Below are 17,217 nucleotides of genomic sequence, written 5' to 3' on the forward strand. Positions count from 1 at the left end.
GGTTAATCCAAGGCCAGTGATAGCTGCAAACCATGAATACAAATTATAAGGTTAGCACTTTAAAAGTGTACAGATACCACCCAACAAGCTTAACAAACTAAGATATCACAATAAAACTAAACGACAAAAAGATACAACTGTCGGACATCATACTACTCACCATGGAATGCTCTACAACAAACTGCCAACAACTAAACAACGGAATTTATTGAAGCTGTACAACATTTAAGCCAATGCATAAGCAAGCCACGCATTGTAATCCCAAAAAAATCAAATTTTATTAAGCCTATAGAAATAAGCATAACAGTACCAGCTATAATAGGTCAACAATAATTACAAAAGAGTGTTGTCCTTATACATTTAACAACACACAGCCTCATACAAAAAGTAATTCCTACAAGATAACAAAATGAGGGCCTGAAGATATCAATCGAGCGCATACAAACTAAAGACAAATGGACTACACACTCATCCCTTGATTCAGCTGAAATGCCTATAATATCCCCTTTGTGTAACCGCATACTTGTGGACCCAAAACTCCTAGTTTCTCTACACCTCCCTTGAGTCCGTGAGTAAAAGAGTGAGCATGTTTCACATAAGTCAATCGTGCCCTTGTTAATATGTGCAACACAGAAGCCAAAATCCGCAACCATCGCATGGAAACAATGCACATCGGCCGATTCATCCGAGATAATTAGGTTCATAGATTCTCTACCAACTTTAAAATATGTAATTCCTCCTTCTTCCGCTACAATAATAACGCAGGTAACAACTGCATTACCATTAAGTGTCCCATAAAGTGAATCAAGTAAACCCAAAAGCCTACGAACATGATTTAGGAGTCTTTTGTAAGAAGTTGAAATTATTTTCTCACAGTCAGCCATGACCTGTCACTCAAAAGCATAAGTTCCCCTTTAAATTATATTCTAACTCACCCAAAAAAACCTTTAGTGCTTAAATAATAGCATGTAACTCACAATTAAAAACAAAGCCTTAATTATTGAAATAATAACATAGGCCTCATAGTCAATGGTAACAAAGTAACCTTTTTTAAACACTATAAACAAAGACAAACACAAAATAACAACAAAAAAGAACTCCGCTTTTCGCTACACATCAAGTCGTTTGTACATCTCTAATCAACGAATGATCATTTACATGATTAGGAAACAATAACAACAAGAATGAAAAGCACAATAGATGCAGACCCAAAAGATCAGTGATACAATCAGAAACAGAAAATAACAAATAGAACAAACAGATACCACTCAGTGCAAAAAAACATGTTTACTCTGATTTAGTTACCATGACACTGTTACATACACATTAAGAACTTCTTACATTTCTGATCAAAGCATGATCGTTCACATGATCTAAAAATAACAACAACAATGCAAATTACAATAAATGCAACCAACAAAGATCAGTCACACAAGCCAAAAATAACAAAAAGAACCCAAAAGTACATTGTTATTAAGATTTAGCTACCATAACACAGCCAACTAAGCCTAACAAAACCAGAACTAGACAAAATCAATTCCCAAAAATCGCATGCAATATTTGTAAGCAAAAGGATCAAAGCATGATCATTGACATAATCAGGGAATAAGACAACACCAATAAAAAGTACATTCAATACAAACCCAAAAGATCAGTAACACAAACAAAAAATAGCAAAAAGAACAAAGAAGACATGATTGCCAAAAGTTAATTACTATAACACTATCAACTCAACCAAACAAAACCAAAATATAACCACATTTTCACTTTAAAAAAACACATGCAATAAATACAAACAAAATCACAATTGAAACATGATCAAACAAAAGCACAATGCAAAACATGATCAAGTTTTAGAGCATACCAGTGAACTGAAGATTACAATTAAACATCTAATCCAAAACAAATGAAAACCAGTGTCTTGTATCCATTATAAATACATATATCTCATTGCATAAACCTTGTGTATTGCTAAAGCAAGCAACCAAGAAAACGTCAGCTATGGTTGCCTTTGAGAAGGGAATGAGTGATTTTATTTAATATAACTAACAACAATTATAATCTTAAAATTCAGATTTTGGCTATAATTGATGATATATAAGCAACCTACATGCATAAACTACATGCAAAAACACATGCAATCCACGACATGCGTAACCCCATATGCATATGACAAAGCCAAACAACTATCCTACATGCAGAATCACAATAAAAAACCCAACATATATACAATCAACCACATGTGTGCAACATCAAAAATGAAGTGGAAGATGACTAAGCAAAAATACTATTCATTTTCAAAATGTGAATAGTGTAGAAGCCTTAGACTCTTTTTATTTATAATGAATTATGGTTTTATGTCAACATACGGTGCGATATAGTCAAAAAAAAAAAAAAAGAAATTCCCTTGTGAAATCATCTCTCACGTTTCTAATTATTCTCTTTATTAACACTCTATATAACCTTCCCAAATCGCCGCACATCAATCACTCGCACTTCCTAGTTCCTTCTCAAACCTTCATTTCTCTTCATCAATGGCTGCAGCAGAACCACCACCACCACCAACGCCAACCCCTGAACCAAACATGACTCTCCAGCAAAGCCAACAAAATTCAAACCTTCTATACACCCGTATTCGTCTCGCAACAAAATCAGATGTCCCATTCATCCACAAACTCATCCATCAAATGGCAGTCTTTGAAAAACTCACCCATCTTTTCGAAGCAACAGAATCATCACTTTCATCAACCCTTTTCAATTCCCCACCTTTCCAATCCTTCACCGTCTTCCTTCTAGAAGTTTCCTCAACTCCTCTCTCTCTCCACCATCTTCCCACTATCTCCCTTTTTCAACCTATTCACAAAACGTTCCAGAACCTTCCTCAAGCCATTGAAGATCCTGAAAGCTCAGTTTTTCGTACTGATGAGGGTGCTACAATTGCTGGGTTTGTGTTGTTTTTCCCGAATTACTCGACTTTTTTGGCGAAACCTGGGTTTTATGTTGAAGACGTTTTTGTGAGAGAATGTTATAGGAGGAAAGGCTTTGGGGGATTGTTGATGAAAGCGGTTGCTAATCAAGCTGTGAGATTAGGGTATGGAAGAGTTGAATGGTGTGTTCTTGATTGGAATATTAATGCTATTAATTTTTATGAGAAGATTGGTGCTGATGTTATGCAAGAATGGCGTATTTGTCGTCTTACTGGTGATGCTCTTCTTTCTTATGGTCAGCCTAATTTCTAATCTCAAAAAGTTGATTACTTTTCTTTTGTAATTGCAAGTTTCAATTGGGATTTTCTTGATGTTTAATCCTAACTTATTCAAGTTGGAATAGTTGTAGTTATGTGAGATTGAATGGTTTTTAGTTATGATCTGAAGTTGTACTGATGTATTGATGAGGGTTGATCTCTTTTGCATTCAATCTCTTATGGGAAGCATACACTTGTTGCCAAATTACTTGATGTCTAAATGGTTGTTTGATGTTTCTCATGACTGCTTTCATGGTTTAATTTATTTTCTTATTCAACATACTCACTTTAGTCTGACTGGATTTCGTTATAGTCTTGTACTCTTGTGTTCTTCCAAGTCTATACTTAGGATTGAGATTAAATATTTAAAACAAGACTAATAGATTATAAAATTAAGAGGATATAATTGTTATGATGGATAAAAAATGATTGTAAAGTGAATTAGAATTTAATTGTTGTAGAGAAGAAATGGAGAAGGATAGATGGAAGAACTAGTCTCAAGTTGGGTAAATATTTACGGTGGTGGGATGGAAGAGTTTAGTTATTTTTCTTAATATATCCTTTCAAATCATAGTGCAAAAACAAAGTCGGACGCATTGTAAATGTTTTAAACTATTGGATCGATGATATCTGTGCTGTCAAGGTGTAAAGACCGTGTTTTAGGATGATTCAGGGATATCTTATAATTTCCGCCTGTGTTTGGTGGTATGACGATGGACAATCACATAAATTGTTGCTAACACAACCGTGACCTTTGTCGCATTGATGCACTATGTTTCAATTCATCTCTCCTTACCTCATTTCAAAGGCTTACTTGTTTTACCCTTAAATATTTATCCACTATACAAGCATGCCTTAAGTGTAATTGCGGTGATGTGATGATATACATAGCATTTGGTGGAGAGTGCTGTGTAGAGAATCTATGCATGCTCGAGGAGAAGTTGGTCCTTAGATATGTTAGCTAGTACATTAAAGTAGGTATATTTCTATTATGAGTTTTTTGAAAGATTGGAAGTTTGAGTGTTGCAAAAACAAAGAACTACATTTTATCGTGGTTGATGTAATTAGTTAAAATGCTTTTCTATGGTTTCTTCAATCGAGTGGGAAAACTTTGTGGAATAATTTTCCCTTAGCTAATAAACCATTCTAGAATTTGTTGTGAAGAGCCATCAAGTAGGTGAACTCTTTCTCCTCCTTTGTCATCATTTGATGTCTGATGAGGCGGAAGGCATGCTCTGTTGGGCTCTGCTTCTTGAAAAGTTGAGCGATTAATAGGCTTGGGGCAGTGAAGCCTTGACTCTTTATGTAAGGGGGGTTTCTAACGAATACAAACAACCAACCTCAGGGGTTTTTTCGGATTGGATAATATCAGGGATAAGTAGTGAACAAAAAATTGTTGAAATGCATTATTGGCTCATTTATCTTTATGATTTTAGCTGGTTAGTGATGTTATGAACAAAAATTGCTTCAATAATGACTGATTTTAAGATGTGCAACTATGTTGAAACAAGATTTAGCTGGTTTCTTTGGAAGTATTAACAGTAGTAAGTCATGGATGAGGGGCACTGTTATTTTATATCCAAATGTGAGACTTGATTGAGTTAAAGAAAATTTGGATTTATGGTCTAAAATGAAGTATTCAGAGATCAGTGTCGTGGTGTTCTTGTTCCTTTATGATTATGACATTCTGTACAAACCATTAAATAATGTTGAATGACATTCTGTACTGGATACGAAATAAGTCAATGGCACGTGATTTGCTAATCTCCACATGAATCGGAATTGAAAAAAGCGAATTGTGGTTAGTTTTGGGCTATTCTTGGGCAAATTTGAGTGAATTACAAATTCAAAAAGCGAATGAACTAGCAAATTATGTTACACTGTGTGAAGTATATGGATGAGTGAAATGTTTATACTTGCAAGTTGCAATTTGAAAGAACTGCAGCTCTTCAGTTAGCTGTAGCGTCAATGTTAGATTTCTTTTTGTTTGTTTACTTCCTCTTGGGTAGAAAAAGAGGGGAACTATCTGGGTTTTGAATTTTGTGTTGTTTGGGTTTTGAAGGGTTGGCTGCAAGCCTGCTTGGCAGGTAATTTTAAGTTGAAGATCAAGCAAGGTTAAAATGAACATTAGTATTATATGTTACTCTCTCTGGGTTAGCACCATTTGATTAAAAAAACTCACATTTTTAGCGATACTATTTCATAGGGACAGATGGAGTATATTAACGCTATCTTCAACCAGATGGCTTGCTTTTGCTTTGTGATTAGTATTCTCAAGATAGTGGTGGAGACATATCTATAAAAGGAGCCTTGGATGAGAGTTGAAGAATGCTCATTCGAGCAAATGCCCTTGCTTGAAATCCTTCCCGTTGTGTCGAAGATTCAGACCCGAGCAAAAGCCACTCAAACTCTCTGCCTCAGCTAGTGTCTTGGTCTACAACAGAAAACTAGTCCAAACAAGCGCAGCTAGCTTGGATGTTCTGTACCCAAAGCAAAAAACAAATCACTCTTTCCCAATTCCCATGGTTCACTTCCATCTTCTATGCATTGAATACTTCCCATATAACTACTCCAATCAAACCATTTAGTTGGCTAATGGCATCAAACTATGCATTGAATACTTCCCATATAACTACTCCAATCAAACCATATAGTTGGCTAATGGCGTCAAATGTCAGCAAGTAGAATTTGCCACTCAGCTTTTATTTGAGAATCTGCAGTAAAGAAAACTAGGCCAGAATAGTTAATCAAGTTGGGCAAAAGGTTTATGAAGGATTCTGTACTAGTTCATAGCTAATCTTCTTATCAAGCATTAGCCTTAGTAGTTAGTAGACAGAATATATTAGGGTTACTTTTTTAGCGGTGATGTCATGATTTTCTTATTGGAAGGTGACTTTGAGATAACTCCGATGAACACCTACAAGTTACAACAACTGCTCTCCCCAATTCCTTCAGCTTGTACCACTCAAACAGTATCGCTAACACACCACTACAATATAGAAAGATAAGTGACACTAGCGTTATGCTCTGCTTCATCCTTCTCTGTCTACTTCCTCACCAATTTCATTGATTTCTCGTATCTTTATCTTCTTCGTACATCACTCTTCTCTAGCAAGGAGCCTAAAAAACTAATGATTCACATCTTTAGTGTCGAGGTGCTCCTGGCAATTTGATGGTAGAAAGTCCTCGTCATCCTCATCATCGCCCGAGTCATTGCTTGATTCAAACTTTCAATCCTCCATTTCACCGTTATCATCCCCAGACTCTAATTCAGTTGGTAGTTCCTCATCAGGAATCTCTTCGGGATCTTATTCGGGATCTTACTCTTTGGATCAACCTCTAGCGAACTCGTTCCTGTACTCATACATGTCGTGAACAAACTCCTCAAACTCATCTTCCTCTTCTTCATCGGAGATTTCTATGGCCTAGGTGGCTCTGGTTTCGCCTCCCACATTTCTATGTCGCTTTCGAATTTTGAAATCCAGTCCCAGACACCCCTCGAGCTATAGTTCATAGGTGCAAGTTCTTCTCTCTACCTTTTCTTCGAAAAATTCTTGTTCAGGGTCAGTTGGGTCTCCTATTGGGGCTTAGGTATCATTTCCTCTAATGGCTCTGGGGCTAGCTCGAGCTCCTCAGGTACAATAAGTTCCTCTTCCCTTAAAGATTCTTCAATGTTATGATCGGTTGGAGGTACTTCATGATTTAGGGTCTCTTCTATTTGACCTGCTCTATTAGGCTCTCCCTTTATTAGTTTATCTGCCCCCTACTCTGTGGAAAACGGTTAAAGTTGTTTAAGTCGGATTTTAGGTCATAACATGCCTTATCTATCTTGTTTTGTATCATTTCATCCTTTCTTTAAACGCTAAGAGGTTCTCATTCTCTCATATTCTCCAAAGATCCAAGCTTGTAATTTCCCTCCATATGGTTATAGGGTCAAAGTTTATTTTCTCATTCACTTCTTCTGATTTTTGGCCTATATCTGTAAATTTTGATACTTTAGTGGATGTAATTCGCAAAAATTAATCATTGAGGCTATAATTCGAAAAGGTGCTAAACTTTAATACTGTAATTCACAAATTATTATAATATTTACAAAGAAAAATAAAGGTCTTTGCTAGATTAGGAAGTTGTTTGTTGTTACTAACAACAGACGATTTCTGGACTGACTTTTTAATTTGGTTTAAGTAATTGTCCGCCGTTACTAACAGCGGGCCACATACGAAACAATCGCCCACTGTTAGTAACAACAGACTATTATACATGCAAAAAATCAACAATAGTAAAAAAAAGTCAAAAAAGTCAACGCAATCACCCCTATTAGTATGAGCAGACGATTGTTTGGCTGACTTTTTTAACTTAATTTTAGTAATTGACCATTATTACTAACAACGAACAAACTACATACCTTAGAATTGGGTTAGAGATACTTATTTTAGGAAATATGTTTTTCCTATAGAATATTTTTGGAAGAAATTTTCTTGCTTAAGCCTAGGAAACACGGACACGCCTTTGGATCTGCGTGTCGCGTGTCGGACACGGACACGCGAAAATCCGTGTCCGACACGCCAAATGAAGTGTCCAATATTTTAATATTTTTTCGGACACGTGGACACGGCAAGGACACGAAAGGGACACGGCAAGGGACACGACAAGGACACGTTTTTTTTAAAAAAAAATAAAAATAAAAATTGAAAACAGAACATGAGAACCAGACGCCTCCACTGTCAAGGACACGGCAAGGACACTCTTCCTCCACCTTTACTGTCGCTGCCGCACTCGCGCATCACGCCACCGCCGGCTGCTGCTCCATCACAGACGCCTTCCACCGCTGCTGCCTGGTGCTTTGAGCCTTTGACATTTTCGGTGCTGCACTACTGCTGTGGGTTGTTCGAAATCAATGGCAAGAACCTTTTTTCCTCCTTCTAGAATCAGAGAAAAAGGATGAGGATTTGGAAGAGTAATTTGAAAGGATAATGAATAGTAAAATAGAGATGACCAAATTCTGATTTTTCATTGTTTTTGTTGTTTTGTCATTTTCCCTTTTTTTTTGCCATATAATGAGATAAATAAAAGATAATAGAAGGTAGTAGTAAATAAAATGAGAAAAGGGAGGAAGAACCAAACAAAAGAGAGATATATTAACCATATACTTGGTTTGTATGATTATTTTTAAATACTCATGTTGTTTATTTGGTACTTATTTGCATTTTATGTGAGTTTTATGTTTTTAAAATGTTTATTTACATATATCAAATGAAAGATTGTAAAATTATCTTTAATTTGATATATTTATTATATTACCATTTTCGTGTCCCCGTGTCTGTCATTTTTAAGTTGGCGTTTTTTCGTACCCGTGTCGTGTCCGTGTCCGTTTTAGTGCAACCTAGACTTAAGCTTGTCAGTCTCTGGAATCGACATGGCTCGTATATCAAAGTCTTTGGGCATACGGCCTTTTAAGTCAAGTTTTGGGTTTCACTATTTATTTTATCTTGAAGGAACGTGGAACTTTGAAATTAATAACCTTTTTATAACATAAAAATAAAATTAAAAAAAAAAATTTTGCAACTATTTTTAAAATAAATGTCTTATTTTAGTCTCTAATCAGGTTTGTTTAATGTTAGTGACAACGAATAAGGAAAAAAAAAATATTGAACAAGTCATCATCTTTATTTTTATTAAAAATATTGATTTGAAAATGTAAAAATTAAAAAATTATTTATGCACTTCTTCATTGTTAATAACAATGAAAAAGTGAATATATGATTTATTATTTCATTTTTTATCAACTAACTAATTTTTCATATCAAAGTTATTGAATAAGTAATTTTTTTGACCTAAGCGAATAAAATAACAATAAAGTTAAATATATAATAAAAGGGAACTGATAATTCCTTTATACTTCTCAGTTGTTGGATTTTTTACATGCAACCCTAGCAATAAAATATAAATCACATTAAAACTAACTAACTAATTCCATATTATATGTCCCAGTTGTTGAATAAATAATTTTAATTAATTTCATTTTATATTCCTTATTTGTTGAATAAATAATTTTTCTTTTATCTTTTGACCTTTCTTAATTGAATAAAGTAATAAAAAATTAACTAACTATTGTCATTAATACGGCTATTTTTGAATAAATGATTTTTATTTTTTATTTTTTGATATTATTTTATTCTCTTTAGGTGTAAAAGAATTATAGTCTTTTCTTAAAGAAAAAATTATTAATTTGTTTGATGTTGCTAACAACGATTGAATGAACGAATAGTTTTTTAACTTTTTAAATTATGAATTGTTTATAAAAAGATTAGGGAAATTATCAATGGTATCCTTGAGTTTTAGCACTTTATCAATAATATTTCTAAGATTTTTTATTATCAATGGTACTCTCGTATTATTGAGCGTCTTATAATCGTAACATTTTCTAGCTTTTTCCATCCAAAACTGTTAACTTTCTTTTATGTTTTAAATTGAAAATAAAAGAAAAAGAAAAAAATTAACGGTTTCAGGTGATTTTGGACGGAAAAAGTTAAAAAGGTTACAGTTGTAAGACACTCAATAATACGAGGGTACCATTGATAATAAAAAAACTTACGAGTACCATTGATAAAGTTCCAAAACTCAGGGGTACGATTGATAATTTTCATGATAATGACTTGCTTGTTGTAAATACGAATAAAATTTTACTTGACTTTTTAATTAATTTTGTTCTTGTTCATTGTTATTAACAATAGACAATACCTAACCATAGTCCCGAAAAAGAAAACGCTTATTTTATAAATACAAATTGTATAAGGAGGTCTAATCGTGAGATGCACTTCATATATGAGTATAATAGTCCGACCAATATAAATTATGAGAATATAAATTTTTTTATTTTGAGATTGTTTCACTGAAAAACGATATCTCACAACCGGTTATATTTTAATAAAACACACTTTTTAAAAATTTATTATAAATAAAAAAGGCTCATTTATTTCATTGTGAGATACTGAGATGAGTTTGATACATGTATTAGATAATTCAATTCAAATTTAAAAATTTGAGTTTCTTATTTTGATATTATTGAGATACGACCTTCCACAAAAGTAATGTAAATTGTTAGAATTACTTTTGTAGGGGACTATCTTTAAAAGAGATAACCTCAAAATATCGAACTATATTTTTATAATTTTTTTTAATTATTAATCAATTTAACTATGGATAAGTTTTGTCTTAGATCTCACATTCATACTCCCTCGTTTGACATTTTTGTGTAATTCGTATTTGATGAAGCAATGATGATCATTGTAGTGAGACCGCAATTTTTTTGAAAAAATCCATCATAATGTCTTCTTTTGTTAATCCCTTTTCATAAAGGTATAATCATAATCCTCCCATGTGCTCAATAGTCAAACTTGTGAGCTTTTCATTAGAGAATTCAAATATGTGATTTGTTAAAGTAAGTGTCAATAATCTTAATGATAACGTTAACTTTAAACATATAATCGAATATGTTTTGTCTTGTATTTTGAAGAGGGTCGATAAAGATGTGTCCTGTGGAAATGGATTAAAGTTTGGAACGATTGATGAGGATTGCTTGATCGAAGCAACAAGGAGTAGAAGTATGAAGCTCACTCAGCCAAATGTGGGTTACTCGACCGGTCGAGCGGGAATGAGTAGGTCGAGCGAATGGTGCAGAATGAGACAGTAGCTTCACTGGAAGCTCGCTCGATCCACCAAGCGAGGCAGTGGCTCGATCGAGCAGCAGTCGAGCAGACTACTTAGGATTCTGTTTTGAGCATATTACTTAGGGAATTCTAAGAGTGATGAATACCTTGCCTATATATAGGATTCATCACTCATAGAAACATTCACCACAAATACACATATTGTTGAGAGAGCTATTGCATTATTAGAAACTTAAAAGTGTTCTTGCTTTGCTTCAGTATTTGTGATCTTGAGATATTGTTCTCAAGAGAAAGAGAAGTTTATTATAATTGTATTGTTGAATCATTTATAATGCAAAGAGGTTTAACAATAAAAAACAAATGAAAAATATAATGCAAAATATGAACACAAGTGTATATGAGGTATCTTGGATACGTCCTCCTCAAATATAGTTTATTATATTAAATTCAACAATTACAAGTATAATAAACCTCCCCTTCTCTTAAAAACAATCCCTCAAGATCACAAATACTAAAGCAAAGTAAGAATACTCTCAAGTTTCTAACAATGCAATAGCCCTCACAATATGTGTGTTTGTGGGGAATGTTACTATGAGTGATAAATTCTATATATAGACAAGGTATTCATCACTCTTAGTATTCCCTCATAAATCACTATAAACTTACATGTAACATCCTAATTAATTCCCTAATTAACTATGACTGTAACACCTCGAGATTTTCAGATGTCATTAATTAATATTTTAATGACTTTTGGGTATTTTATAATTATATTAAATTAATTTTGAAGAAGTTTTAATAGATTCTTTTCATATACGAATTTAAATATTAACATATATTTATATTAAAAATACAATCACGATTTCTAAATAAAGAGGTTCGAATCAAAATAATTATTTTTATTTAAATGTGTGAGCATACGGAGGTGAGTTCTTAATTGGGCCTCGCAAGAAGATGAATCTAGATAAATAAATAAATAAATAATATAAAAGGGTGGGTTAGGGTTGTGAGTTCAAACCCTAAGTCATGAACATGTTTAATTCATCAAACACTCTTACTCACAAAAAGATTCAATGAAAATAATACAAGTTCAACATTTTTCATTCATATTTCAAAAACCTAATTCATAAGTACATTCAAGTCATCAATCCAATTCTCACTCATTACAAGATTCAATAACAATCATACAAAGTTCAACCCTTTTCTCATAAACTTTATAAATTTTAATTGGAAATAAGATGAAATCAAATAAGAGAAAGGAGATGGCTCACAAAATAAAACTCTCAAGAGGGTGAAGCAATGAGAGGAGGTCGCGGAGGTGGTTGTTGTGGTGGTGTGGAGCAGGAAAATGGTGGAGGAAGGTTGCGGCTGTTGACGTCACAACAGCCTGCTGCTGTCGTTGGGGAGCAAAAGCGGCAGTTGGTACTGCTTGGAGGAGACGGTGGTGCTGCCGGTTCTGGGGAGAAAAGAGCAGCCGGCTGTGGTTGTTGTTGTGCACCGTGAGTGTGCAGTGTGTCTTCACAGGGAGAAGAGAAAGAATGGGAAGAAGAGAGGGAAGATGCAGGGAGTGACGGCTTGATTCTTTGTGAGTGAGGGAGGGAGTACTCACAACCCTAACCCACCCTTTTATATTATTTATCTATTTATTTATTTATTTATCTAGATTCATCTTCTTGCGAGGCCCAATTAAGAACTCACCTCCGTATGCTCACACATTTTAATAAAAATAATTATTTTGATTCGAACCTCTTTATTTAGAAATTTTGATTGTATTTTTAATATAAATATATGTTAATATTTAAATTCATATATGAAAAGAATTTATTACAACTACTTCAAAATTAATTTAGTATAATTATAAAATACCCAAAAGTCATTAAAATATTAATTAATGACATCAGAAAATCTCGGGGTGTTACGAACTACCCCCCTTAAAAGAAGTTTCGTCCCCGAAACTAGAGTAATAAGAGTACAATTCATGAAAATTGTATTTCTAATAACTCATGAAGGTGTTTTAACGATTTTAAGCTCCATAATTAACTCAAGGATCATGACTTTATTGACACTATTAACAAAAGGATGCTCAATCTATTAGAATATTCATACATATCTCATTTCGAGTATTTATAATCGACTAAATTGGCTCAAACAACTAATCAAAAGCATGTAAATATCACACCAATTGATTTAAACAATCAATCAAAAGCATGTAGATATCACACAAATAGGTTAAAACAATCAATCAAAAGCATATAAGTTTGTAATAGATTGTTATCATAGAGGCGAATATGCGTGAAAACGCAGGAAAAAATGCGCGTAATCGCGCGAAATTCTATCGCATTCTACCCCCTTAAAACTTAGTTACGACCCCGTAACTCACTAACCTCGAAACATATGCAAGGATAGTATGGTTAGACCATGGAACTCTAATTATTTAATATCTTTGATCTCAGTAATACACACCCTAGTATCTAGGTCTCAATATGTTCTCTTAGTAAGACAACTCTCCTCAATGTTTATGAAAGTAACAGATCTAGCAGATGTGGCTTTTAAAAAGTGTATCACTTGAGCTCGTAACAACACGAAATGTCCTGTTATCTAATGTTATTCTTCAAACAACCTTTCCAATTCTACGTGACCACCTAAGGTCGTACTTTTTGATATTCTTGAAATGTACGGAAGGTTTAACTATTATAATTTGAACCATGAATGGGGGTAAAATATCAAAACAACAATGTCCTAAAAGTAAAGTGCACGAAGTTGCTCAACACTTAACTCGTATTATAATTAGACACCCTAGACCTGAGGATACTTAAATCTTACTAAACTGGTTGGTTATCAACTCCCAAATCAATTCACCGCTAACTTTACTTATCATAACAAATCCTAACCTTTTACTTAACATGAAATGCTCATTTCATTAATCACATATGATCAAATCATTTTATAACATATTAAATCATACATCATGACTTGATTAATAGATTAACAACTCAAATTAATAACTCAAAACATAATACATGTTTCAAGTATATAATCAAATTATATATATAACACATTTTAGCAAGTTACTATAGTTAATAATTATACGTTCATAGCCATGATACTAATACACATGTCGTAATTATTCAATAATAACATCCTTTATCCATCATAATATCAAATTTTAGTTACGACAATATGAGGATGATCTAGAATCTTGAAGGGTAATGTCAAAGGTCACCAACACTTTTCAGCTATTCATTTACCCTACGATTAGATATGTTGAAAGTATATAATTTACATCAATTAAGATCACGAGCTAATATATGACTAAAGTAATGCATCATGTACATATATAATGACGGTACTAATGGTACGAATAGAGTAATAATAACAGTAATGATCAACAAAGATGACATTTTATGTATACATAAAAATATGCACGATGAAAAATAACTGATGAACACACCTACATCACCGCAATTTCCAATATCAATAACAAAGCAGTCATGTATCATACAGTTTGATAAAGTTGTTATACCAACACTAATTTCACAATACCCAACCTACATCATAACATTTCCATCACAATACTGCCTCTAACTATAAGACCGTTATCGCAACCATATGACTGCTACATTAACAATCCTAACACTATACTAAAGTACAACAACACAAAGCTAACAAAATAACGCAACACTTGAGATTATGCATTACAATTATTCCTTCGCAACCAAGTGGGAATCAATCACCGTACGACTTAAAATGCGAAACTTAGAACTAACAACTATAACATAATCGTTTGTATTAAAACACGTCAAAATTTCAAAACTCTTTCATCAAATGCTTATTACGCTCCAATGATTTAGTAACATCAAATTAAAACTCTTCTTAACACAAGTGCTAATATTATTTAACTCTATTTATCGCATAATAATGGTTGTGTATAATAATTGTTTAAGACGTAATCCATTATCTCGATTCATTTCTCAAATTATGATTATTCACATACTCATTGTTGTTTCTTCAATGTTTAGGTTTAAAACACCTCATGACTTTTATTAGGACCACATTATCTTTAGTAACTCTCCAACTTAATTTACCACGTATCACATCAATCATTATTAAAACAATAACTTGCGTAAAGTCAGCTTCATTTAGAATCTCATCTAAGTCTTATCATTTCAATACACTAGCAAGACTATTAAATTGGTGATCAATGAGATACTCTAAAATGCTTAAAACATTTAAGTGTATCTTATGTGCACAAAGACGCTCATTCCACCTCATCATCAGATTATTTTATCCTTATGTCTTGTAACTGTCCAGAAGGCCATGAGAAAACAAATTATAATATCACTGATTCCTTTTTAATTTCAAATATCATTCTATCTAGCTAACGCTTTAAAGCCGTCACGATTCTTCTTCGCATTATCATCCAATTAAAACATTCATCACTCTATATAAGCATTTAATGAGACAAAATGTCTTACCTCAATAGTGCTCCCTCGAATCAATCCTTAGGCCCTTAACATGCAAATTTGTTTACGATGATTATTCTTTAACTATCCACTTTAATACAAAGTTATCGACTTATGTATGAATGATATATCATGTCTCAACAAAATACAAAACTCAAAGGACTTGCGAATGATAATTTTCTCCTCTGATACTCAAACTCAAAATCACCCATATTTTATCCAAAGAGCAACTTCAACTAGTTTTTTTTTTTCGACAAGCAAATAGTGATTTAAAGGTCGTTATCACTCGGCAAACATGAAATACTATATTCATTATGATGAGAGTTGGATGCTTAAAAAAATCAAAATCAATGATAGGGGACCCTTATAGTATATAATTGATCAAATATATATAAAGTGATTACTAAGGCTAATAGGTTGACTATCGTTTCACTCTCAACTGATTCTCAAGGTCTCACTACAAGCATAAGATGTTGGGTTTAGAACTAACAATTATGTATTAAATTAACCAATTTAAAGCATCAGTCTCAGTAACACCGTATGAGATTGAACACGTTTATTGGTAGACACGATTATGCCCCACTAAAACTCAACACCAATGTTACTATAGCTAATTACAAAGGTCAAGAGCCTCAACCTAGTAAGAATTATAACTTCAAACGGAAATATTAAGGCAATTCTAGTTTGAACAACAATACTAATGTGATAATTTAGTTCAACTGATATAGCATTATCTTTAAACACTTAGAGACGTTGAAAACATCTCTTAACTTCAACTCATCACTATATGAAGAATATATCAATAATACTCTTATAGATCATGGTTCGAAGTTGGGGGTTGAATTCTCAAACTATAAACTCTTAACGTGCTCTCGAACTTCTCCTTAATATTTAGGTTTTAACGCATCTATACTTTAACTATGACCGCATTGTTATCATCAACTGGTGATTAAAACTTTATTTACAAGATATCGCATACAAGACCTCTTTATTTCCTTTACAATATATCGAACGCTTATTACACTTTAGCTTTTCTCCGTATTCGGGTTCAAACTACTTACGATCATACTTGCACAATCATTAAACATATTCAAGAGAATTATGATCACCACCTTTTATGTTATGATGAATGAATGCACTTGACAAAGGGAATGCTCAAGCAAATTAATAAACAGTGGGTTCATGTATAGGATTAATATCAAAACTCGTAAGCTTTATGAAAAAAATTAACATGAACAAATATTCAGACACATAAGATTAAATTTCATATAATCATCACAAGCAAGAGAAAGTTCCCGATGCAACCAACTTCTCTAGAATTTCATCATTCATACTTCATATCTCCATAATGACTAGTTATAATACAACTCGAGTTGAACCAAATACTCAAAAATTTCATTATTTCTTGATAATGCATAATTCAATTCTATTGATTTGTTAAATCATGTCATCATTCAAACCACCATCATAATTTTTTATTTATAATAATAACACACATGAGAATGAGTCTCATAACAAGCTAAACAAACTATATATTTATCTATGCACGTGCAATGATGATCATTATGCATGAATATGTAATATCCACCTATCCCATATCTACCTAAACTCTCAAGAATAACTTCTAATTTTAAGCAATTTCTCAACAATTTTGAGGACACAAAGCGTCGAAAATAGGGATCACTGGCTCTGGTAACCACTTGTAACACCCCAGAATTTCTGACCCCTTAACGAAACCAAAACCGTAAAGGATGGAAGGAAATTCGGGTGTTACAATGACAATAAACATTATAATAAACAATAGAGTAATGCACCACATTATTGCATAGTCACTACAAAT

General features: G+C 33.1%; 1 protein-coding gene across 1 annotated transcript; it reads left to right on the forward strand.

Annotated features, from left to right (window-relative positions):
* The first annotated feature begins 2,457 nt into the window (after positions 1-2,457).
* Positions 2,458-11,195, forward strand: LOC130818885 (GCN5-related N-acetyltransferase 8-like). The gene is made up of 2 exons (XM_057685135.1): positions 2,458-3,222; positions 10,761-11,195. The coding sequence occupies exons 1-2, from the start codon at positions 2,535-2,537 to the stop codon at positions 10,769-10,771; spliced, it is 699 nt and encodes a 232-aa protein (XP_057541118.1). The 5' UTR covers positions 2,458-2,534; the 3' UTR covers positions 10,772-11,195.
* The last annotated feature ends 6,022 nt before the right edge of the window (positions 11,196-17,217 follow it).

Source organism: Amaranthus tricolor, chromosome 7, assembly GCF_026212465.1.
Source record: "Amaranthus tricolor cultivar Red isolate AtriRed21 chromosome 7, ASM2621246v1, whole genome shotgun sequence".
Taxonomy (NCBI): domain Eukaryota; kingdom Viridiplantae; phylum Streptophyta; class Magnoliopsida; order Caryophyllales; family Amaranthaceae; genus Amaranthus; species Amaranthus tricolor.